At 36.4% G+C, this 26,292-nt stretch overlaps 3 protein-coding genes across 3 annotated transcripts; 1 reads left to right on the forward strand and 2 right to left on the reverse strand.

Moving 5' to 3' along the window:
* Positions 1-1,392: 1,392 nt before the first annotated feature.
* On the reverse strand, positions 1,393-4,389 carry LOC123524305 (actin, cytoplasmic-like). Its single transcript, XM_053539010.1, has 2 exons — positions 4,159-4,389; positions 1,393-2,523 (listed from the first exon to the last, which is right to left on the reverse strand). Exons 1-2 carry the CDS (start codon positions 4,282-4,284, stop codon positions 1,519-1,521), a joined length of 1,131 nt encoding a protein of 376 aa, XP_053394985.1. The 5' UTR covers positions 4,285-4,389; the 3' UTR covers positions 1,393-1,518.
* Positions 4,390-9,877: 5,488 nt separating this feature from the next.
* LOC123524306 (uncharacterized) lies at positions 9,878-18,218 on the reverse strand. Its single transcript, XM_045302402.2, has 6 exons — positions 18,082-18,218; positions 17,215-17,481; positions 14,455-14,688; positions 13,851-14,112; positions 13,222-13,443; positions 9,878-12,573 (listed from the first exon to the last, which is right to left on the reverse strand). Exons 2-6 carry the CDS (start codon positions 17,461-17,463, stop codon positions 12,224-12,226), a joined length of 1,317 nt encoding a protein of 438 aa, XP_045158337.2. The 5' UTR covers positions 17,464-17,481; positions 18,082-18,218; the 3' UTR covers positions 9,878-12,223.
* Positions 18,219-19,161: 943 nt separating this feature from the next.
* On the forward strand, positions 19,162-25,501 carry LOC123523404 (uncharacterized). The gene is made up of 2 exons (XM_045301087.2): positions 19,162-19,290; positions 24,694-25,501. The coding sequence occupies exon 2, from the start codon at positions 24,761-24,763 to the stop codon at positions 25,451-25,453; it is 693 nt and encodes a 230-aa protein (XP_045157022.2). The 5' UTR covers positions 19,162-19,290; positions 24,694-24,760; the 3' UTR covers positions 25,454-25,501.
* Positions 25,502-26,292: the final 791 nt, after the last annotated feature.

Raw genomic sequence — 26,292 nt, forward strand, 5'->3', positions numbered from 1 at the left:
GACCTAGTTAATAGGTTGGTAATTGACCTAGAAAAAGAAAAAATAAGTTTCAAAGCTATATGCCTTCAAATGATAGCCATACGTACTTGCATGCAAAATATTTACCTAGGTGTGACGCCGACGCCGACGCCGACGCCATGGTGAGTAGTATAGCTAGACTGTTCTTCAAATAGTCGAGCTATAAATGGTTTCGGTAAATCCAGGATTTCGAGAGTTCAATTCAGTTTGTTATCGAAAACGGAAGTAGGTTGACTTTTCACAGAATTGATATATTTGTTCAATGTTTAACTTAATTTTTGATAATTGTTGTATTTATACCTGTATTATCAGAATGATTCCGTGCTTTTTGTGCGTGTGTGTGGTGAGGAAGTAGGTCACTAGTTTGTGGTGAGTCTTTAGGTCAGGTTTCCCTCAAAATAGGTTTTTAATTCGGCAGCCTATTTCATTTCGAAGTCTGCCCAAATGACCGTCATATCGTGGTTCAGCTGTACTTGCAAGCTGTATCTGAGCCTACAAACGGACAGGGCACAGTCGGCTTTTATTCATAGTCTACATAGTTTGTCAAAACAATCTGATCACCTCGGCCTTTATGCTACGCAATAGACCTCTGACATAATAAGGCGCCATCTTGGACTACTTTCAGTCAAAATGGCCGCCCCCTGTCACCTCTGTGGGAGTAGTGCTAGAGATCTCTATCTGCTATCCGGGAGGAAGAAAAGCGAGGATGTTCTTGAAGTGATAGCTGTTAACTTTAGTTTTGTATATATAATAAAGAAAGTATGCAGAAATTGTTGGAGGACATTAGAGCTTTTCGCAGGTCTTAAAAGGTGAGGATAGTCTCAATTTTTCGACGTTTCACAAACAGGCATATAAATTATAATACAGTATAACTGTTTCTGCATCTCGAGTAGTTAGGTTCCTGTTTGACAACAAACATCAAACAGCCGATGAGTTAAATTGCAGAAACAAATTTATAAAATGTCAACGAGGCAAGTTCAAGATTTATGGCAACATAGATTCATTATCAGATACTTTGGACATGTATACCAGAAAACATACCCAATGGATTTGTTTTCGGTTTTCCCAACAGAGATATAAACAGATTAAGTGTATTTACCGGAGTATACGGAAATGCCCGAAGTTGCACGATTGTTTGTCAAAAATGTGGTGTTAAATTTAGAAAACGTTCCTAGAAAATAAATAGATCATTGAATTTGGTTGAAATTGTACTTTTTTTCTAAGCACAATATTTGTTATTTTGGCACCGTTTATAACTTATCTGGAAAAAACAACTTATTCACTGGATAAGGTTTGAAAAACTCGGTGGACAAGGAGTTATTACAGTCTGCTATTTTATTAACCCTTTATACACCACAAAATAAACCAAACTGCTAACATTATTCATTTATTAAACGGTAATGCGTGCGTATCAAAATGTATGTAACAACTGGAAAGCACGAAGTAATTTTACTGCACTTTAGCTAGAAAGTTATTTGGATAAGTGACATAATTGTAAATCTAGAAACATTTTCTGTGTACGATGGAGGGTCCAGATTCGTCATATTCTTGTTTACTGATCCACATCTGTTGGAAGGTGGACAGTGATGCCAGGATAGATCCACCGATCCATACAGAGTATTTCCTCTCTGGTGGAGCAATGATCTTGATCTTCATGGTTGGAGGAGCAAGCTGAGTGATTTCCTTCTGCATACGATCAGCAATACCTGGGTACATTGTGGAACCGCCGGATAGCACGGTGTTTGCGTACAAATCCTTACGAATGTCGACGTCACACTTCATGATACTGTTGTACGTTGTTTCATGGATACCTGAGGATTCCATACCAAGGAAAGATGGCTGGAACATGGCCTCTGGGCAACGGAAACGCTCGTTGCCAATGGTGATGACCTGACCGTCAGGGAGCTCATAGCTTTTCTCCAGTGAGCTGGATGAAGCAGCGGTCTGCATTTCCTGTTCAAAGTCTAGTGCAACATAGCATAACTTTTCTTTAATGTCTCTTACAATTTCTCTTTCAGCAGTGGTGGTGAAAGAATAACCACGCTCCGTAAGAATTTTCATGAGATAGTCAGTGAGATCTCTACCGGCAAGATCTAATCTAATAATAGCATGGGGAAGGGCGTAGCCTTCATAGATTGGTACTGTGTGCGAAACACCATCACCAGAGTCCATCACTATACCCGTGGTTCGACCGGAAGCATACAGTGACAGTACAGCCTGAATGGCGACGTACATGGCTGGGCTGTTGAATGTTTCAAACATGATTTGGGTCATCTTTTCTCTGTTAGCCTTGGGGTTGAGCGGGGCCTCAGTTAGAAGTACAGGGTGTTCCTCCGGGGCCACACGGAGTTCATTGTAGAACGTGTGATGCCAGATTTTCTCCATATCGTCCCAGTTAGTGACAATACCGTGTTCGATTGGGTATTTCAATGTTAGGATACCTCTCTTGCTTTGGGCCTCGTCACCGACATAGCTGTCTTTCTGCCCCATACCGACCATCACACCCTGAAAGTATACAATTTAAGCAAATTAAGAATTGTAATTTTGTTTCACTTTAAGTGTATCCATCTGAAAAAGATGAAGACAAACAGTTTTGATATGATTCAGGATTAAAAAATTGCAATTTTTGTAAATCGTTTCGCTTCATGTCTTTCCCATTTAAGTCAAGTAAAGCAATGAATGTTTTTTCGTTGATTCAGCGATTATTAATATCATCTTCTGACGCTTGAAAGCGTACTAAAAATGGATCATTAACTTGGTTCATTATTTATGATTGGATATATGCGTAGCTCAATGACACATATTAAGCCGGATCAAGTTTCAGGTTGACGATTCATGCGGGAGAAGACGAATCTCCTCGTCCGTAACCAAATGAGCCGCACCCTGAGAAAACCAACATAGTGCGTTTGCGACCAGCATGGATGCAGACCAGCCTGCGTATCCACGCAGTCTGGTCGGGATCCATGCTGTTCGCTAATGGTTTCTCTAATTGCAATAGGCTTTGAAAGCGAATAGAATGGACGCCGATTTATGCATGCTGGTCGAAAACGCACTATGTTGGTTTTCGCATGGCGCGGCCCAAATAGTGTTTGTGCATTAAGAAGATACATATCAGCCAGTAAAAAAGTATGTTCAAAATGCATAAATTTGCGTCTATTTTCTTCACATTTGGCAGGCTGTGTCCAGTTTTAGTCGATCGGGGAATTTAAGCGCGATCGGACATAAGGAACTTGTTTTCTACAATAATTTTATCCAATGAAAAGCTTTAAGTATTTTCTAGCAATTCCGAATTTTGAATGAAAATGTACGATATACTCGATTTTGCTACACCCTGGTGGGACTTTGACTGTTTTTAAAACACCCGGACGGAACTTGACAAATTAGATTGGAACTGGACCTATGGCCAGCCTACTTGTGGTAACTGATTATGCATTCTCTCTGGAGCCAACGCCCTGTTCTCATGAGAACTGAATAGAGCCCGATTTTGCCACAATAAATTAGAAACATTTGATATGAACACATGAACAGATCATGATTAGGTAATCGTCAGATACCTCAACTGGATTGAGAGACATTCTCAATCTAAACACTATGTCTCGAAAGACTGGATTAAGTTTAAGTGTTGAAAAACTATGCAATCTTTGCTAAAACTATCATTTCGTTACAGTACATTATTTATGCATTTAAACAACTTGTTATTTCAAATAAATTTTACAAGAAACACGGTTTCATAATAGTTTGCTTAAGAACTTTAATGCTCAGACAAAATTCCCAAATAATTTGCATTTTGAAAATTTGATAAAAGAAAGATAATTTTCTACCTTTGAAATAAATTTGCGCATTCTAAAATGAGTGTTTTAATTATTCTTTCATTAATTTTCATTGCTTAAGCTAATTTGAGTCTTTCGATCGAAAGACATTTTGTCTTTCTGAATGTCTCTCAATCCAGGTGAAGTCTCCGACCTGGTTAAATTGATGCAAATACACTTTTGTAAACTGAACACGATAAGGCATTTTTGTAGAATATAGACGACGACAGATGATATTGCAAAAACACAGGTATTAAACCTAGTGTAACACGAGCATTACCTTGAAAATATGTAGATAAAAAGTTTTTAAGTGAAAAAAAAAAAAACTAACCTGATGTCTGGGTCGGCCAACAATAGATGGAAATACGGCTCTTGGGGCGTCGTCGCCGGCAAATCCAGCCTTGCACATACCGGATCCATTGTCTACAACCAAAGCAGCAACATCATCTGCATCCATTTTATTAGTTTGGTGTGATATTTCCTTGTTTAGAATTAAAAATCCCGACCCTCCTGGTCTTATGTATCAAAATAAACTAGCGATTGAATGTTCAAGCTTATTTAACCCGCTTGGTTGACCTCTATTGGTATGCATGCTGACCCCCATCATTTGTGTTTTCCGATAGAAAATACCATATTTGGTAATAACTTTGGCTCAGCGCATCACTGAATTTGCTATTAATATATCAATAGTATTAAATATTCGTTTTACGTTTTATTTTTGCTGTAAATATGTTTGCAAAAGTTTAATTTTGTTGAAAATATGAATCATCGTTTTCAACGTGTTATCCAAAGTGAACGGTTTTATTTTCAAATTTTTTTAAGATATTGCCTGGTTCTTTTTTCGCGATCCATTTTTTGCTTTCGCATTGCATTAATTGTTTCCTGTTTTGATTGTAACGTCATTTTTAAGATAATCGAACAAAAGTTATGTATAGCTAACAAGGCTTCCTGGTACTGCCTGATATCCTCAAGCAGTTGACAACTTCCACGCCTAAACAAGAGCTAGAGACTATGGAGAACGTACGCCTCGCCCGAGATTCACACATACGTCCTCTATACCGGACACTTTGTGCTCGTATCGTGCAGTCTTTGTAATGTAACGTATGTGTGGTTCATTTGCATGTATCACTACCATGAATTATACAGGCAGATGTGTTTTAATCATACCAAGACAACTACTAATACATATTTTACATTGAGCACAGTTTCAATATGGCTTGTTAATAAATGGATATGAGTCATACAACCATAGCTAATACAATATGTAGAAAACTAGTTAGTGTTGATAAATTATCAGCCTTCGATTTCTGTTTTCAAACTTTTTTTAATTCGCGAGGAGTTTTATCTTCTGCTTTTCATAAGAGGCCACGCTAAGAAAATCTCAGTGTGCTCCTCTCGTCTTTCAGTTCAGATTTCTTTTTTGATCGCCGCTATAGTTGTGCACGGAGTGTTTTTTTTTAAATATCCAAGCTGAATACGAGCCATGGACCGTAATATCTTGTGCGTGTTTTATAATCTTAACTTACGAACCGGTTGAGCTACCAAGCATTTCAATGAGATTAGGTAGCTGTAACTGTTATATTTATAGTATATATGTGTATACTCATGAATCTTCGCCCACATTTTTGAGCGTTTTCGCAACCGAACGCTATATTTCTAGCCTAAAAATATGTATATTAACTCAACATATTTAGATAATGTATGGCACGATGACGTAGTGGTAAACTCTGCGAGTTCCACGCACGTTACCAATGGTTCGAATTCAGTACAGACCACTTTTTAACTCGGCGCAAGTTTACTGATATTGCTAGTATTATTATATCATTTTATGAAATATAAATGGTCTTTTTTAGTATTTAATTATTTATGATTCTCGAACCCACGACCCCGAGATTGGTAGATGAACGTTTTTCCCCAAACAGCTGTGTGGCACCGTTATATGTCGCACAACCGCTAAATATCGCAAAAACCGTTAAATATCGCAAGGTTTATATTAAATGTCGCAACATGCGCTAAATGTCGCAAAATCATCTGCCACTAAACGCTAAATGTCGCAAGGATTTTTACACCGCTATATGTCGCAACACCAACACTAAATGTCTCACAGCAAATGAAGAAAAAAATAACTGAGGTAACTTCAACAGTCTATTACTGATTAGGTGAGTGCTTGCGTGCATTCGTGAGTATGCATTATGGGAAGAGCTTAGACTGTACTGCATGTTTGCTTTTCAATGGCGTTATACATACGTTACTGATTTGATATTTAAAGGTTTGAGCCGCAGCGCGGTACTCGCCAATGTACTAAAATCATTTTAGGTCTAAATTACGGAATCCTACGGGGTCCTGTTTAGCTGATGTGACATTAATGTCGCCCGTCGTATCCTGTGTCGAACGTAGTATTGCGCGTCGTTTCGTATTATTGCGTGTTATATCACATGTGTGTCGACGGCCAACATACAACACGAAGCACAATGATGCGACACGACGCTCGACACACGATACGACGGGCGACAATACGACGGGCGACAATACGACATGACATTGCGACATTAATATCGCGCGTTGTGTCGTATTATCATGTAGTATTGTCGTGCGTAGTGTCGCATTGTAGTTGCAGACTCTTTAAGGGCGATACGACACATCGAAATACGATACGGCCCACCATACAACATCCACGACAATGCGACATGACACACAAAAATGCTACACTAGTCGTTTTGTCACACGTAGTATCGTGTGTTTGTCGTGTCGCATTGTCGTGCGTCATGTCACGCATAGTTTCGTATTGCGTGCACGACATCTTATCTCGAGAGCACGATATATTATCTCGTGTGCACGACACCTTACCTCGATTGCATGCCATCTTGTTCACTTGACATTTCATCTCGATCGCACGACATCTTATTTTGATCACAAGACACCCTACCTCGAGAGCACGACATCTTATCTCAAGTGCACGACATCCTATCTCGAGAACATGGCATCTTATCTAAGTGCACGATATCTTTTCTCGAGCGCTCGACATCTTATCTTAAGTGCACGATATCTTACTTCGATCGTACAACAACATGATAACACGACATCTAATCTGGAGTGCACAACGTCTTATCTCGAGTGCACGACTTTTTATCTCGGGTGCACAACATCTTATCTCGAGCGCATGACTTCTTTTCTTGAGCGCACGACTTCTCATCTCGAGTGCACAACTTCTTGTCTCGGGCGTTCGACAACTTGTCTCGAGCTAACTAATCTTATTTCGATCACACTAGATGATTTAACAAAAATAACATACATAAGAGAGTCTCCTAAACATACCGATCTTGATAACACCTGTTCATATAAAGGGGTACAATTGCAGCTGTAAAAAAGCGGCAGCTAAAGTCATAAAGCGATTATCCAGCTTTAATAGCGGAGAAAGCTCCTGTTATGTGCCCCTCCCTGCATTATTTCAGGTCCGATTTTTTTTTTTTACTTTTACTTTCTGGCAATTGTCTCTTAGACTCACATCATCATGATCCCCACATTACCACCCCCCCCCCCCCCCCCCCCCCCCCCCTCCCACCAAATAAATAAAATATTTTTTACTATCTGTTGGTATTGTGTCTTAGATTCTTGTCATCATTCACCCCCTTCCCCACCCCTATCCCATTCCCACAAACACAAAATGTCAGATAATTATTTGTATAACATTAACATGTTATGTCTGCTGCCCTCGAAAAAGTGTACAACAAGTACGAAAGTTGCTGCAAGATACAGCAAAAAAAACGGAGCTGATATAACGACGCTGGTGTCTTTCTTACATAGACCCTAGACAAACAGACAGTCTGATAGGGTTTCATGAACATTGACTTTGCAGTGTGAGCAGAATTATTATGGTTGTCAAACCTAGCTAAGATGTTATTAAGACCATTATTCTGATCAAGTTGGATAAATGTCTAATCAGGAACATGGGCTCTATATGATACCTTCAAACTAATTACGGGTAATGATGAGGATGGACCAAGATGTACAAGAAATGAAACACAACAGGCATCCAAAGATGTTTAAAGCTCACCCTTGCAATTTGTGCCTAGGAGAGCTAAACAATGGAGAGCTAAACAATGGCTCGCACACGCCCCTCTTTCGGGAAAAAACGCGACTACACTTAGATGATTCTCACTCTGATGAGTTTACCTCCTTTAGACGATCCTACTGTCTACTTTTTTTTCAGTAAGTACTTGTAAATTGGTTTGAAATGTGGCAAATATTCAATATGTGTCCCTCTTGGGTCCGCGACTACAATCTCAGGCATTTCAATACGTGTCCCTCTTGGGTCCGCGACTACAATCTCAGGCATTTCAATACGGACTACATTACAGCTTCTTTTTGTCTAAAATTTTCGTTTTCGTTTAAATTAGTGGCAAAATTGGTACTAATATCTAAATTGAAGTATATCAGTATGGACGAGGTAATTCTTTGTGAACATGAAATAATTGATCTAAAATTATAAGTTATCATAGCTTCTGCAACTTGTTATTTGAAAATAATAAACACAAATCGTCGAACAACTATAGAAACTGAAATTGACGCGGTATGTTAATTAATTGATACTATTATTATTGGTCCAAAATAATTAAATTGGCGAAAACATATAAATCTGGTTATAATTATAATAATAACATCTCAGTAACATGTATAACAGTGACACTCAATTAAAATTACCTATTATATATGACTGGATGAGTGGCCCTGTGTTATCATTTTTATTTAGAATTTATTTAAGGAACGAAAAGGTCAGTTACATAGTCAGATCAGAAATCGTCCTTTTACTTCCTTCTATAAAATTCTATCTCTTTATGGTGAATATATTTAACCAAGAAAGGAGATAATCATAATTTCACGACAAATCAATAAAAATATTCTTATACTCCACCCACTCCCAAGACAAAGTAGTTTCATTTTATTGCAAAATATCTGTCTTGGGAGGGCAACCGGGAAAGTTTCAAATTATTCCCAATCAATATCTAACATGAATCAAGTGTCCCGTTAATATGTTTAAGTGTAACTTATTTATCTGTAGCAGAGTCAAGTTTCACTTGTTTATTTCAATTTATGAAACAATCTTTTTTTTTATATTTGTATGTGCATGTCGTCCTTAAAGTCATCGTATCTATACTCTGTAGTCCGTTGTATCGTATCTATACTCTGTAATCCGTTGTACTGTGTTGTACTCCGTGTTTGTTTTATCGTGTCCAGTCATGTGTCCACCCGTACATATGAATTGTTTTGTAAGATATAATATGTTTTGAATGGTCAGCTATGCTTTCTACACGAATAACAACTTTTAGGTGCAAACTAACACATGCACGGCCGTCTAGACATCATTCTTATCAAAGTGAACACAAGTTCCTTTCTATACTTTATACCTTTGGACAACTTACCTTACTTCATATTTAACTGCATGATTTATAGACGTATTTTTGTAAGCTATTTTATTTGCAATTGTTTATTTAGTAATAACCGCGAGAGATGTATTGTTTTGTAAAATCTGTGTATTTCTGCATTTGGTATTGTTGTATTACAATTCGTCTTGTTTCATGTTCCTGATTTTAATGTTTTTGATTTTCTTTGTATATACTATACTTGTTATCTGTCCAATAAATGGAAAAATCTACAACATGGTTGAGTTCAACACTATACCCCTACTACATATCAACAGTCAAAGTTCCATGCGAATATACAATACACATATGAGCCGCGCCATGAGAAAACCAACAGTGGGTTTGCGACCAGCATGGATCCAGACCAGCCTGCGCATCCGCGCTCCCTGGTCAGGATCCATGCTGTTCGCTAACAGTTTCTCAATTGCATTAGGCTTTGCAAGCGAACAGCATGGATCCTGACAAGACTGCGCGGATGCGCAGGCTGGTCTGGATCCATGCTGGTCGCAAACCCACTATGTTGGTTTTCTCATGGCGCGGCTCATATAGTAGACGTCATTTTTCTTTTCTTTTTCAACTACGCACTTGTGCCGTATCACTGCTTTTTTGGAATTTATAAAAACAATCAAATAGGTGTTTAGTTTAGTTTATTTATCCGATTATTTATTTTCACAGAAAACGTTGTCAGTATAATTAGTTAACAATTTTATCAACATAAAAATTACAACAACAACAAAGACAATAAAACAAATCATTATTCAACTTTACAATATTACACACTGATCAATTGCAAACATCATATGAAACAGACAGAGCTAATACAAAACATAACTGAGCCAATATGAGAAAAACAGGGCCAATACGAGAAAAACAGGACCAAAACGGAATCCAAGCATTTTGATTGGTTCAAAAGTGAGGGCCAATACGAAGACGTCACTTCCGTTAGATTTTTAAATGACGCCATTTTGTTTTACATCAGAGTTATAGATTACAATTTTTTTTTAAATTTTAACAAAAAATCATCCTGCATGTTCATGTAATAACCAAGTATGATTGAGCGGGATGTACGTCTTCATAGATTACACCGATACTTTCGCTTATTTGGTATTGTTTAAAATGCAAGTGTTTCCTGTCAGAAATTCTGGCAGTTGTCAAGGAAATAATGTGAAAATACAGAAACTCTGATTAATTAAAAGGATGAGACAGTTGTGAACTGCAAACAATTTCGGATAAGAATTAAACGAGGCATGGGAGTGTATAATTTGTGCTTGGTTGGTTCTGTTATCTTGATCAACATATATGTGTACAATTTTGTGTCTCGTTGCCTGCAGCCTAAAAGGAAATTACTTTTAAAGAAGTTTTTATCACAGTTCAAATGCTAAGATAACTCACTACTGTAAAGAAAATAAATAGGAATTCAAAAATAAGGTAAGTTTTAGTTACTCTTGATTATGTCACATCAAAAATATCTCTCAAAATTATTCTCAAGTACCTACATACAACTCATTCTGTTTTACCGGCTAAAATGATTATGATTTCTAAAATAAGTCTAAACAACTTGTCTTTCACCTGAACGCGCATAGCTGCAATAAGGTAAAAAAAACAAAGACAAATATCAAACAGGGAATGCCACGTACCAAAATCGCAGCCTCCCCAAAACTCACAGAGTTCTTATACTGTTACCGCCAACAGTCGAAAGTTGAATAATAATATTATCATTAATCAAGCAATTTCATATTGGCCTAGTTATTTGTCCTCGGCCAGTCGTATTGGCACGACGGCCTCGCGCCAATACGACAACCCTTGGACAAATAACAAGGCCAATATGAAATTGCTTGATTAATAACATTATATTATAACACGAGCCGATATTACTGATATATGATGAACAGTCAAATGAGTGTGTGAGTTATTACATGTTCATTTTTATATTTTATTGAATTTGTCGTGCGCTCATTTCTAATCTAAAATATAACAAGCGAATTCTAAAACGCCTAAAGTAGGAAAGTCCTAAATTTGTTACTTAAACATATGACAGAGTCAAATTGACGAACAGTTACGAGTACAGAAATGTAAGTATGAAAATAAAGAAAAAATAAAGATTGCACAACTTAATCATGACTGGACTGAGAAAGAAATAAAAGAAATGGGTTAATAAATTACAGATCAAAAAATAAAATATTCAAATAAAACTTTATCATATAAAATTTGAGACATAATATCTATAATATTTTGACAACAAAAACGTAAGTGTACACAGATCTGTTCAAATATACCAAAACACATACAGAAATGTATTGAAAATTCACCCCTCTCATCATGTTTAACTTCATAAGATACTCAGAATCAAGCTTTTTTACCAGCATAAAATACGATTGTTGAACTTATAGCTACAACTATTGAGCGAAATATGTTTTTCGTATTACGTCACATGTTTACAAATGCATGGAGATTTCTGAAAAACGCCCAGATTTTCAAACTGATACTTTATGGTTACGAATCTCTTCAATCAACATATCCCAGTATAAAAACAGTGTCACCAGACAGCAACGAAACATATGTATATCTATATCAAAAATATAGGGATTTAGAAATTATAAAAGAGGAGAATATTCTGTCAAATCAAATTACGCAGATCTAAAGAAATATTTTATTTTAGAATTAATAGAGACCATTTCACATTTTTGATACCACAAAAAATGGTATCAAAATGTGTGCCTATTCGCAGTCGACATCACTTTATCGGAAGCTTTCAACTTATTGTTTCTATGTATCACTTCTTATTAAATAAAAGCCCCGCCCCCACGCCCCCACCCCCGACCCCTCCCACCCCCAAAAAAACAACTGAATTATTAACAAAATCGACCTTGAATTGGAAAGTTTAGTCTGTTAATACATTTGTTTTAGTTACACTGCGTATGTTTTTTTTAAACAAATAAGTGAAATTTTTGTCCAGCTCCAGATAACATTTTAAAATTACACGAACTGTCCTTCGTCAAAGACTTTCTTATATAAGACTTCCTCCTCTTTAAACTTCATGTCTCCTTTCTTAGCCGGCTTTTTCTCTTCTGTCATCAATGTTAACATCTTGTCAAGCTTTGCATTCATCTCCACTTGCAATTTCCAAGCTTCCAGCTGATGCTCAAACTGTGATCGGTGGTCCGGGAGTTGTTGACTCGGTACTCTGCGCATGCCCCAAGACTGACTACTTCCGGCGGAAGTTTCGGAATATGCCATGGAAGACCTTTGATTTTGCTCGTTCTGTAAAACGACAGTTGGTATGAGTGACTGACCTACCGTTTTCTTCTGGAAGGTTTCAGTCATTTCTGGAAAAAAGAAACATATAACGTCGATCAGACAATGTTATTGAAATGTTAAATGTTACGCATTTATTTTTTAAAAGGCTTACTAAAAAACTAAAAACTCAGTGGCCAAGTGGTTTAGGCCAATGACTTAGAATCACTTGTCACTCACCGCTCTAGGTTCGAGCTGAAATCAATGATTGTTTTCATGCAAGGAAGCTATCTATGTAGTAGGGTAGAGTATAATGGTGTTCTTATACTGAGTATAAGGTTTAATAGCGATGGGGTAGAGTGTCCGCCTTCAGAGTGAGCGGTCCCGGGTTCAATTACCGGACTGGGCTGAAATATTTTCAGTCTTTTAAATCTTGCAACCAACGTAAATAACTCACGAGTAGAACGAATTCTTAAATGGAAGAGGTATGCGTAGTAGGGTAGATTATAAGGGTGCAAGTATACTGCCTTGCTATATGAGCTAGCTTTTAAAGCAACGTGGTAATGTGTCCGCCTTCAGAGTGAGAGGTCCTTGGTTCGATTCCCGATCAAGGCTGAAGTATTTCCAGTCTATTACATCTAGCTGACTATATACTTATGTTCCCACCAGTGCCTGACATGATGCACCATCCTATCATTCAGCTGCAGTATTGCATTGAAAAAATCATGCGAAGAGCTTACCTCTACAACGCTGTGCCTCAAATCCTTGGACAATATTTAGCAATTTATGTCCATCGTTATCACGTGACTGAGTAATCCATTGTGCAAGGATTCTTGCGCACATATCTCTGTCAAAATGTTCCGGCTGCTCGGCATCGTCTGTGTTCTCATTCCGACCACGCGCCTGTATAGACGAAACTTTAACTTCCAAGATTTCAGCAAATTCTTGCCAGGTGAGATGACCTACAAAGTATCAGCAAGAACTTAGAACCTATTTGCAGCCATTTATAGTGCCTTTACAAAGTACGTACATGTAAAGCTAGGCCAGAATTAAGAGAAATCATAGTTACTGTAATGCAATAAACTGTCTGGCACACAGCTAGATCTAGTGTTTTATAGTAGCAGACTAAAGTTCAATGAAAGCATTTAGTTCAACAATAAAACGTGCAAGCTGGATGAACCTATAGGCCAAGATAGGCAAGGTGTAACAAGACACCTGTCTTCTGCCTCAGAAGACCTATAAAGAACCACAACAAATTACATAAATTCGATACCCGAACCACAACAGTAAAACTCGGCACAACTTGGTAGACTTGCCGATGATACTAAAAAGAATTATATTTCTATAAATAGTATTGTCGATTTCGTACCAAACTTATTCACCAGTCTCGTGACAGCAACTTGCACACCCCACGGCAGCTCGTCTGCTGCTCGTACAATCCTCTTCCGGTCAATAACGTACTGCTGCAGACGACCTATGCCATCTACAATAACACGGTCATCGGAGCGATCTGAGGTCAGTGATTCGAGCAGCTGTTTCACGTTTCCAAGCTTGTTGGACGTGTTTTTGTCCAGTTTGTCAAGCATACTGGTGCAGATTTGCAGGGAATCTTTCATTTCCTTCAACAAAACCTAAAAATAGAAAACACATATATGAATGTCATGACTGAAAATGATGAGTGGCAATGAATAATTGGTTTGGTGAAAATAAATGTGGACACCAAAAAAAACTGCACAAAAATAACGTAAGTATTAACACGTGTTTTTATTCTGTTCTTTTTTCTTCTTTTTCTTCTTACCTACCGAAGATAGTATAATACAATTACTGCCTATTAATGAGGTCAATATGAAGTTCTGTCGGTCTGAAAAAATGATATCGACCAAAGGCGTTTCTAACACGACCCGATTATTTTTCCTGTCATTTCAGATGATGTTAAGAATAACTGGATTGTGATCATAAGTATGTCTATATACCTCGGTGCTTTTCAATTTCATCTCCGTGTTCGTTCTTTCTTGTGTGTTTTCCTGCACAGCAAAAGTTAGTTTTCCAGTCAATTCCTCTAGGTCAGCAACTACAGTTTCCGTACTCTGGTTGACGACCGTGTTCGTGTTCCCGACATTCACGTCCCCGGAAGCTCCGTTTATGTAGATGTTAAACGGGTTATCTTTCACGATATTCGCGAGCCGTCTGTTGACATAACTGTTTTCCTGTAAAAGAAGATGACAAAAGATGCAGTCCATGTAAAAATCAATATTGTCTCAACGACTTTACTAGAATGTTTTACTCTTTGACTAATAATCCAAATTATGACTATGTTTAGTCACAAATCTCAGGGATGCCACTTGGGACTAGATTCAGGAATATGTTGCTTAATGATAGAAAGATACGAAGTCGGTCGCCTCCAACTTAAAGCAACTTCATACACAAGGGTTTCACATAGTATGTACTTAAAGATCCACCACAACCTAGTGACCTAGTCCCCCCCCCCCCCCCCCCCCCCCCCCCCCCCCCCTCTTCACAACATAAACTTCATGAAACAGGCACTACAATACAGCTATACTACACAAGATGACAGGTGGACAATTTAGGCCCTTCCTGAATTAATGATTTTGACAACTCCATCTGCTAACTTATTCACTAAATCTCTTTAAAGTTTAGTTTTAAAAACATAGATAAATAATTAACTATCTTGCACTTTAGAAACAAAGTGTAGTCTAGACTTAACTAAATGCATCAAGTTACAATAAAATGTCTAGACATAAAACGCATTGTCTTCGTTTAATAGATGCGATCAGATGCTTGTATTGCATATCATGTATAATTACAAAAGAACAGTTACTTTGCGGTCTTTAAACAATTTGTAAAAAGTCGATTCGTTTATATGAATAACACCATATAAACTAATGTTTAAAAATAAATCTTAGCTAATAAAAAGGTCGCGGGAGGACAATAAAATCAGGATAAGTTCTTTTGGGGAAAACTGGCAGCAAACCTATGGAAACTTATATGATACACGGCCAGTGATATCTTTGAAAAAATCGACTTTAAACTTTAAAAACCAAAACTTGGACCATGCAAATGGGAGACGAAATATTCGTGTTCTCTAAAAAACCGGCACCTATGCATATTTGAATAAACTTGGCCCCGATATCACAAAAATACTTAAGTTTGTTAATTGACTTAAATACGTTAATTTGCATTAGTTTTTACTTTTTTAAGCAAATTAAGGTACTTAACTATCCATGGCCCGCCCCTGGACACAATACGACCAAATCACTTTGATAGCTATGCATACATAAACTATGTAAATTTACGATTATTTAGCTAGTTGTTCAAGTACCTTATCGGCGAGAGTATAATAAAAATGTACATTTAAGATTTCTATATATAACTATGATCTATGCAAAACCAACTACGTGTGCGTTCTATACAAATGTTTTAGTTGGTGTTACGCGGCCCAAAATAGCGAGAGAGAAAAAGTGCCCAGCTAATTTTTGCTCCCATTATTTCATATGAACTTGATATTATTCTGCCCACTGAAATTATACAATTAATAGCTCGATATCTGAAAAATCATTATGACAAGAAGAATAAAATGAACGGTTGCTTTGAAAAATCATAAAAAAACAGGGTCTTAAACAAATGCCCAGAGTCAAGCGATCTGTTGATGAATTAAGTTTTCCCTGTAGTCTTAAGTACCATTTCTACTGTCTTTGTGTGTGTGTGTTTTGCCTCTCCGTGATCACAATGTTTAGAGATATACAACTCGAGCGTAGTCACCATGTTTACTGAGAAACGCGTGCTGTAACTGTATTATTGCAAGCGGTTGCCATTTTCGCATTCTGTCTGTAGAATTAAACTTTTCTGATAAACTACCACACTTCCAAGCGTTGATACAGGCCTATTGCATTTATTCTGACAACTTCAATTTTGGACAAAAATCAATCTGACTAAAGTACATCTCCTATATTACGCTACGCATAGGATCTGAAAACGACCTATTCATTGCCTCGTTCTGACGGCTCTTTCGCTAGCCATTCAGAGCCTAGCTTACAACATCTTGCAAATCTACATGTAGCATTGACTTTTGATATTTACAATTCTTATGTCGTAATGTATCAGATAGCCGGTTAGCTCAGTCGGTAGGCTACTTGCTTTGTAAACGAGGTGTCCCGGGTTCGAGTCCTGGAATAACCGCATATTTTTCTTATCCTTTGACAATCGAACAAGTCGTCTGATTGGATAACATAAAAATAGCAATAATGGAAATCCTTTGACAATCGAACAAGTCGTCTGATTGGATAACATAAAAATAGCAATAATGGAAATCCAAAATATACAGAAGACGAATGTGAATGGGTCGTTCTCAGATCTTCGTTTAGAAGATCAAGTACTTTAGTCAGATTGGGACAAAAATAACTTTTGAATGGAATTTGAAAATAATGAGGTTTTTCAATATTTTGACATGCAAATTGGTAGATATACTGTCCATATTTTTCCAGTCTTTTTACTTACTTTTATCACTGACAACTTCAATGGTCAGATCTGATATAAAAAAGATATTTTTCATATTTTATTGTCCAATCACGTCTTCGTAACATTTTTCTCTTTAACAAAAGTTTGATTCTGCGTTTGAAGTTGACCCATTTAAATAGTAATGCCTGTGATCTTAAGAGCAAGGTGGTCCCTGTTCACATGTGATCTTAAACATAGGTTTGACTGTATAAACGTACCTGAGTAGTACTCTGTAACTCTATATTAATTCTTGCAGATTCCTCCTCACATTCACGAAGTTGTCGTTTGAGGTCTTTAACTTTTGGGCTCGAAATCGAGTTCCTAAAACGCGCGATTATACTAGATTGGTGCCCAAGAGATGTCGGTGACGTCAGAGAGCCTCTGTGCAACGTTGACGTCGGAGAAATATCAAAGACGTCGTCATCATCCGGCGTCGTTTGCACACCTATTTCCCTGAATCTACTCATGATGTTAGGTCATTGTAGCTAGAATGAAAATGCGAAAAATAAAAGGTGTGTTATTACTTCTACAGTCATAAATATTTAAAATCGTGTAAAATATATATGATAGTCTAATCATTGACTAATAGTTCCTTATCCATAATTATTATGCTGTAAATATCCAAATTGAAGAATGTTCCAAAAGTATAATATATTTCACTCTAATGTAATAAAAGTCTCTTTAAAGTTATTGACCTACTATAACTAGCTTAAACTCTGGGAAACCACGATACGTTTTACCACGTTAACTAACCTACTTTTTTATATAACATAATCAAAGATTGATAAAATGTAACTTTTCCCTCATTACCTTCCATAACCTATATATTTCTCCTCTTTATAGTTAGCATGCATTAATTATGATAAGAACAAACAAAATATATATAAAAATCATTTCTTTGTACATTATTTGAAGTTAGTGTATAATTTCATATACATGTTGTGCGTTCCGCACAGGTAACATTATTATGCAGATGATAAATTTCCCACTCTAGTATTTAAATTAAGCAAACGTGATTCTAGATGTTTTAAATCAGTTTTACCTTCATCTGATCACTGGTCAAGAACAGAAAAATAAGAATTTACCTGTAAAAGGTTACTTTCCGCGGCTGATGAAATGTATACGATCAGCTGATCGATATGACAAATCGGATAAAAATAGTGTAAAGGAAAACCAAAAGTTTCCAAATTTGGTAGTATATGTATATTGACCTAGTGCACTCCTCACACCGGTTACCTTCTCTTGTGTTCATCATATATATTATGTACCGTAAGGGGAAGTAATCGCTGCATGGGAGTTTGTTCAGTCCATACATATTTTTATTTAATATAATCATTTTAACAATTATTTTTGGCTAAACTATGTTGATGTGTTGCTACTCCATGGTATAGTCGTTTTATATTCGCAGTTAGTTTACATTTTGACAAGTGCTTAAAGAGAATTCCTATAATTTTTTTTCCTATCATAGATTTTTTTTTCAAATTCACATATATGATAGGAACATTTGTACTGAAAACAATGAACAAATAAAAATAATGGGTCACCAGGCTTGTTTTGTGAAAAATTGTTTTGAACACACCCACTGTTGCTGAAACTGCTAGCGATTTTTCAACATTTTCATAATTTTCTGCTTTTTTTTATAAAAAAAAAATCTGCTTTTTTTATAAAAAAGATATGCATCAAGACAGCACAATAAGGTTTATTCTTTTTACAGATTTTATTATATACTTATTTGATATCATAGTCATATTTGTAATACTATATCATTACAATAATGGGTACAAATGAAAAAACAATCTTGTTTCATATTCACTTTTGTGACCTTTTTCAATGAAAAATACTCATTGTAAGGAATAGATTTTTAAATATTAAAAAAAAACTGTTTCATAGACTTTTTCCTGTTTTCCTTGTGTATAGATAATTGTATTGTGAACATAAAAATGGCCAAAAATGTACGGGTCACCAGGCTTTGTATGTTAAGACCGCTTGAATACAACACCTGTTTGGACGAAAAATGGCGCAGTCAATATGCCATTACTAATAAATTTATCTAAGACTGTAAAATAAATCTATAAAATACATCGTATCATCAATTTTTATTTTGACTGCCTGTGTTCGAACGCATTTTTAATCGAGCATGTGGGTGGTGTTAACAAATGATAGACGTGGTTTTAACAGACATAGCGTTGTGACGTCAAAAATGTTAGCGTTGAAACAGCGTCACGTCGCCACGTCACGACCTTGGTAACGACGGAACAGATTGAGCAGCTTTTACCATACAAGTTTTACTCAAGGTAAAAATATCTTATAATACCGGTATATGTTTTTCGAACGAAATGGTGTTCAACTGATAACTTAATTTCGACATAATATATCAACATTTGTGTTTGTAGTATGTACGTCTTTTTAAAATCATAAAAAATGATTTAAATTTATTGACCATGGTTTCGTCTTAAACGAATATAGAATAGAATAAAATAGAACAAAATATTTATCTAGATTGAAGCATTAGGATCATGTGACATTATAACATAGAATGAAATTGAATAAAGAAGAAAATGAACGACATGTAAGTGAACATATTGGCACAGCATTATATATACAAGATCATTTACGAAGTAACCAAACACTTTCTGTTAAAAATCTTATAGAGGATATTTGTTTGTTTTGAGTGAATATGGAATATATCTCACCTCGAAGTGAGAAAATTTCAAATATTTTCACAAGCGCGTAGCGCGAGTGAAAATGTGAACATTTTTTCACTTCGACTGAGATATATTCACGAAAAACAGACAAATTTTCTTTTTATTTTATGTTCAATTACGTTGAGATGTGCATTTTGCAACAATTTTTAATCTCAGCGCGGGAAACAGACGCGCGTAAACAGACATGCGGTGCTATATCTCTCACAGTGTGAAAATATAGATTTCATATTTTCACAGTGTGAGTGATGAGATAATAGGGTTATTATAACAGTAGCTTGATCTGGGATGCAGTATTCGGCTCGAGTGGATTTTGCCAGATCGGATCTCACGAGGCGCGCAAGCGCCGAGTGTGATCCGACCTTGCAAAATCCACGAGAGCCGAATACAAAGTCCCAGATCTAGCTACTGTTATAATGACCCTTTTATTATATACCTTTACAATTTTGATTCTTGTTTTGTTCTTGAACGAAATCTTCAATGTTTATCGATATTAAATGGAACATAGTGAAGTTTTTATGTGTGCTTTTTATAGAAATATGTCGGGTAATGTATATTAATGAAAATAGTCCGGCAGCATACAATACGGAAGGTACAATACGGAATTTAAAAGGTACAATACGGAATATTTGTCTGTCTGTTCATATTTAATTGTGAAATACAAGCAGATTTTTTTATAGAATTTATATAGGTATATAATGAATAGAAATATTTAACTGATAGAATACAGTATTTCATTAGTTAGCATAAAATAAATTCAAGTATTTTTGTTGTTATCGTTTGTCTTCAGAATTTCTACATATAAAGTATTATTGCACATGATTTATACGGTTCATTAGCCTTAATTTCCACTTTTCTATTTGTATGAAAAGGTATCTCGATAACTGTCTCTCATACACATCGTCACCATTTTAAGATGGGAAATTTCCAGTGTATTCTCTCAATATTACCATACTTAGAAAAAAAAAAACTTCAGTAACTCTATTGACTGAATAAACCTCAAATTCACACGGCAGGCAGATATTGGCCTGATAAATGCATACTGGTAGGATAAAGACCGGTTGTATAGCACTAACTATAGCCCGACGATTGATATAAGGAATCATACTAATATGACTAACTTTAGGCAATGCTTAAATCATGAAGGCATCCAGTAATTAGCCGGTCCACTGTCATCCTTTTTTAACACACTTATCTCTAACTCAGTCTTCCCAACTTCTTGGAAATGTGCAAACGTTTCTTCAATATTCAAAAAGTCTGGCCCATCAAAACCAGCTAACTATCGACCAATATCTCTTCTCAGCTGCCTATAGGAAAACTAATTTAGCGTTGTATCCATAAATACTTCTACAATTACCTTATTTCTAATAACTTCATCACACCATTCCAGTCCGGATTTGTTAAAGGCGACTCTACAACAAACCAATTATCGTATCTCTACAACGATATTATAAAAGCTTTAGACGAGGGCAAAGAAGTTCGTGCTATCTTCTGTGATATCTCTAAAGCGTTTGACCGGGTGTGGCATCGGGGACTCCTAACTAAACTATCATCTATTAGAGTATAAGGCAATCTCTTGAACTGGTTCGAATCTTATTTATGTGATAGAAAGCAACGAGTAGTTCTTGCTAATGCTTCATCTAATTGGTCTTCAATAAATGCCGGAGTCCCACAAGGATCTATCTTAGGCCCTCTTCTCTTTTTGCTCAGTATAAACGACATTGTTGTTGACATAAAATCCAATATTCGCCGACGACACAACTCTTTACATTGTCGTGGAAGATCCTTTCATCTCTGCTGCTGCTCTAAATGAAGACCTGTCTCGAATCACCTCTTGGTCAAAATTATGGCTTGTTTCTTTTAATCCAGCCAAAACAGAATCTATTGTCTTATCACGGAAACGAAACAGACCTTTCCATCCAACCCTTTTCATGGACCAGATTCCAGTAAACATGGTAAAAACACACAAACATCTTTTGGCCCCGCTTTGTCTGACGACGCCAAATGGTCTTCCCATCTTTCATCGTGTCTTAACAAGGCATGGCAGAGAATCGGAATACTCCGATCGCTGAAATCTCACTTGTCAAGAAATAGTCTTGAGAAAATGTATATTTCATTTATAAGACCACTCTTGGAATACGGAGACATCGTGTGGGATAACTGCACGAACGAGCTTAAAAACGATCTAGAAGCGGCGCAGATAGCAGCAGGAAGAATTGTAACAGGGGCTACGCAATATTGCAACTCAGAACGTCTCCTGAAAGAATTAAACTGGGAAACTTTGTCTGAACGGAGAAGAAAACATCGACTAATACAGTTCTATAAGATGAAAAACAACCCCACTCCTATGTATCTACGAAATCTCATTCCCAGCCATAATATTCAACCTTACCATCTCCGTTCGATTCGCAGCATACCTTTGATCCATACAAACACCCAGTCTTATGCAAGTTCTTTTTTGCCCACAACAATCCGTCAGTGGAACGTGCTCTCTTCAGATGTCCAAAACTAAAAGATTTGCCATATGACGGGGACATATTTGGTGGTTTTCTGCATTCCTTTTATCCCTTGAGTGACATCATGACCCATACCAATTCACACAATTTTGTTTCTTTTTTTATACCATATTCACCTCATCTCCTAGTTTACCTTACAAAGAATAACAATGATAAAGTTATTATTTATAATAGTTTTTTAGGTAAACGTAATGATATAAATCCTTTTTGCGGAAGTTTCAATTAATAACTACTTTCACTAATTTACATTTACTTTCCGGTCGAATAAGTGCAATGATAATTAGGCCAACACCACCATGGAAAGGAGTTAATATAAGCATTTACTTGCTTGTTTTCTAATCCAACATTTCGCAAATGTATTTGGCACATGTAACTTTATCGAATGAAATAAAAATATGTTTAAACTAAATCACCACAACAACATTCTGTTGACGTCACGTCAACATGATATTTAGCGCCATGTACGCATCGAGAAATGGCTCTTTCAGATTTGATCAAATATTTTACTTAAGGAGGTAGGTTACCTTGATATTTGTATGTGCGCATGTCCAACCGGAAGCTAACGTGACGATTTACGACGACGTTTACGACAAACTTAATGTGTTTGTATATCCATTTTTCTGGAAATAAATCAAGAAGCTACCTCCGATCTTATGTTTAATGGTTTAATAATGCAGAAATAATGAATGAATTGCCGCAGAAACGCTTCAAAACATTGTTGCCTTAAAATGACGTCACTGACGTCATGACGTTACGTGTCAGTTACCGCGCAAAATTAATAGCTTTTATTTTGAAAGTACGTTATTCTGTGCATTTTCTTTATTTGAACTGTTTATAAACAAGCATTATTTCCTGAAATACTTTTTATTAGTCTTTTGCTCTGAATAATGATCAATATTTTGCTTCTTTTGTGTAATTATATTGAAATGTTATGCGGAATGTAAGAAAATGGATGATGGTAACTGAAAGAAAATGGATGATGGTAACTGATGTGATTGGGAATATAGTTGGGTGAAAGGTAACTTATTACGGCCATTTACAAATAAAAATTGGGCAGTTTGATTTGTTATACCTGTTTCCCAGTTTCCGATCATAATTTGTTACTTAAATACTAAAACTAAGCTCTAAAATTGTTCAAATTTCAGTATAAAATTGTGGGGTTTGAATTAAATTAATATTATCATGGAAACGAAGCCCGTGACCTATATGTCTAATTGTAAAATTCAAAAGCGTTGACACTGGTCTATTTAAGGAACACAGCTTAGGCTTTTTATTTTCATTTCAACAATATCCATGAGGATAATAGCAGCATGCAGAACGATTTTTCAATAAAAATGTCAGACGAGGGGCACTGCTGTAAGTATTTTAAGCTGTGAAATTTGTTTAAATAAATGCAGTTCATACGAAAATATTACTAACGTTAGAAATAAGATGTTTTAAAGCTATATTAATAAGAAAGATAATTTTATATAATATTTTTTATATAAGAAATTACGATAAAAAGCAACATATTAGCTATATTAAACATCTCTGTTGCCATGGTTACTCTAAACTTTAAGAAACACATAGTACCATGTAAATTTCTTGGTATTATGCTAATCATAATTCCCAAATATTCCATGTTGGTCAATAACAGAATGGCACTGAAGCCGTCGAAAAACTCGTTTTCTTACATAATTGTTGAAAAATGAGAGAAAATGCGTTACCATGGAAACACGATCCCAGCGACATATACATTTTAAGCTTTTATTAGAAAGCTAATGCGCATACTAGTAAAACTATTAATTATGCAGACTTCTACGGATAACAATGAAACCAAAATACACTGAAAAGTGTTAAATATCCGCATTTTCCTTCTTTTTCCAATACCTTAAGAGGGTCATGTACTTCAAACCTGGATAAAAAATGTACTTGAAGGGACAGAGATAAACGGAACTGAGATTGTAGTTTTACATAACAAAACTGTCTTGATTAATTTACACATTGACACACACACTGAGTTGGTATTTCGCTGTGCAGAATAATTCGCCATCATTTGCGCTCTAATTGAACTATTCCGCAAGACTTATTACCATTTCTGGTCCAGGCGTGCGTGACGACCTACCATTCGGCGCCAACCATCCTCAAAGAAACAGTTCTTTCACATTTTATTCTAAATTTTACAATAACAGACATTAGAATCGGCGTTTAAATACGTTTACGAAATAATTCACTCCGGCTACGCCCTCGTGAACGTAATTACACTCGACGTATAACCGCCCATCATGTATAAATAGCGTTAAAACACTGTTTTGCTATAAATTATTTCTTAAATAGTCCCATTGTAAATAATGCTCTGTCATTGATAGTTAACAATAACAGTTTGTATTTGTTTGAGTATAGCTTTAACGAAACTGTAACGATAATTTCAGGAAAGTTCACATTGAAATAGAAATTTTTGTCCAAAATAAGTTGAAAAAAAAATCCTTTTTTATTTCAGAAAAGATACTTTGTCTAGATTACCAAAGAAGCCCAGATTTCCGCGTACGGTGTGGGTTCGGAAACCCATGTTAACCGCAGGGAACAATGTTTGGTTCCCGCACAGGGGTTGCAAGAATCTTGTTTTGCCGTATCATATAAACGTTGACAGTATGAAATTAGACAGTAAATTATTTAATCCAGCAGCACTGGCTGAAATTAATACAGACGTTGGTGCTCAAGGAATGGACACAGCATTGATTAAAACTGGTACAGCTGTTGATGCTCGACAAGTAAATATATCGTGGAGTGAAACTGGTACAAGCGTTGATTCTCCACAAGTAAATATATCGTGGAGTGAAACTGGTACAAGCGTTGATCCTCGACAAGTAAATATATCGTGGAGTGAAACTGGTACAAGCGTTGATCCTCGACAAGTAAATATATCGTGGAGTGAAACTGGTACAAGCGTTGATCCTCGACAAGTAGATATATCGTGGAGTGAAACTGGTACAAGCGTTGATGCTCTAAACGATACAGCATTGACTGAAATTGGTACAAGCGTTGATGCTCCACCAGTAGATACAGCACTGTTTGAAATTGGTACAAGCGTGGATGCTCCACAAGTAGATGCAGCACTGTTTGAAATTGGTACAAGCGTTGATGCTCCACAAGAGGATACAACACTTACTGAAACTGGTACAAGTGTGGATCCGCCACAAAGTAAAGCGTTGACTGAAACTGGTACAAGCGTTGATATGCCACGAGTGTATACAGTTTAGATTGCTAATTCGCGTCCATGTCCACACATTTATTAAAGTTTTCATGCATTTTCTCTGTTATTACTTGATGTCTTTGCTTCAAACATAAAGTAGTTGTTCCTCATCATCACCCTCATCATACGACACAAGGGTCATAGCTCTTGCATCTATATCATGAATTATTTTCCCTTTCCTTTAAAATTTCAGGCACTTTCACAAATTATGCCACCTTTATGATTGGAATTTTAGGTTAATTCTGATGCGTTGTCGCTATATCTCTGTCATTATAGAAAGGTTTTTACTCAGACTTAAAATCATTGTTCGAAATCGTCACCCACATCATATGACACAAGAGCAGTAACTCTGATAACAATATTTCATTAATTAACCCAATCCCCCCACAATTTTAACCTAAAATACTCCATGTATGTTATTACTTAGTGGGCTCGTCACGAGCTGTAAACACTGACTCCCACTCTTTATGGAGGTGAGTTGAAAATAAAGAGCCAGTGATACTTCCGAGGACTGGTTAAACTTCTTATGTATGCAGGTCGATGAAAGTTGTGAAATAGGACCGAATTAAACCGAAAGTGGACATATGTCTATGTATTTTGCCCTAATTTACACAAATCAGAAATTTCAAAGTCATCGTTCGGATGTTGTTGAAAAAAGAAATGCCTTCACTCTGCAGATCTTCCTGCATACATAAGACGTTTAACCCGTTCTGAGTGGAATAACATTGCCCTTTAGAAGTCACTGAGCAGTGGGAAGTGTGAAAATCAATTGTCCCTCCAGGGCTTCCATATAAAAGCGATGAACACCCTGATATTAAATGTGCCTTGGCTCCCACTCTGGTTCTA

This window comes from Mercenaria mercenaria, chromosome 3, assembly GCF_021730395.1.
Source record: "Mercenaria mercenaria strain notata chromosome 3, MADL_Memer_1, whole genome shotgun sequence".
Lineage (NCBI taxonomy): Eukaryota > Metazoa > Mollusca > Bivalvia > Venerida > Veneridae > Mercenaria > Mercenaria mercenaria.

Coding starts and splice junctions, on each gene's coding strand:
- LOC123524305 (XM_053539010.1), bottom strand. CDS start 4,284: ATGGATGCAGATGATGTTGCTGCTTTGGTTGTAGACAATGGATCCGGT. Junction 2,524..4,158: donor TTGGCCGACCCAGACATCAG/GTTAGTTTTTTT, acceptor GTATACTTTCAG/GGTGTGATGGTCGGTATGGG.
- LOC123523404 (XM_045301087.2), top strand. CDS start 24,761: ATGTTAACCGCAGGGAACAATGTTTGGTTCCCGCACAGGGGTTGCAAG.
- LOC123524306 (XM_045302402.2), bottom strand. CDS start 17,463: ATGAGTAGATTCAGGGAAATAGGTGTGCAAACGACGCCGGATGATGAC. Junction 14,689..17,214: donor AGTTACAGAGTACTACTCAG/GTACGTTTATAC, acceptor CTTCTTTTACAG/GAAAACAGTTATGTCAACAG. Junction 14,113..14,454: donor TGAAATTGAAAAGCACCGAG/GTATATAGACAT, acceptor TTCTATTTTTAG/GTTTTGTTGAAGGAAATGAA.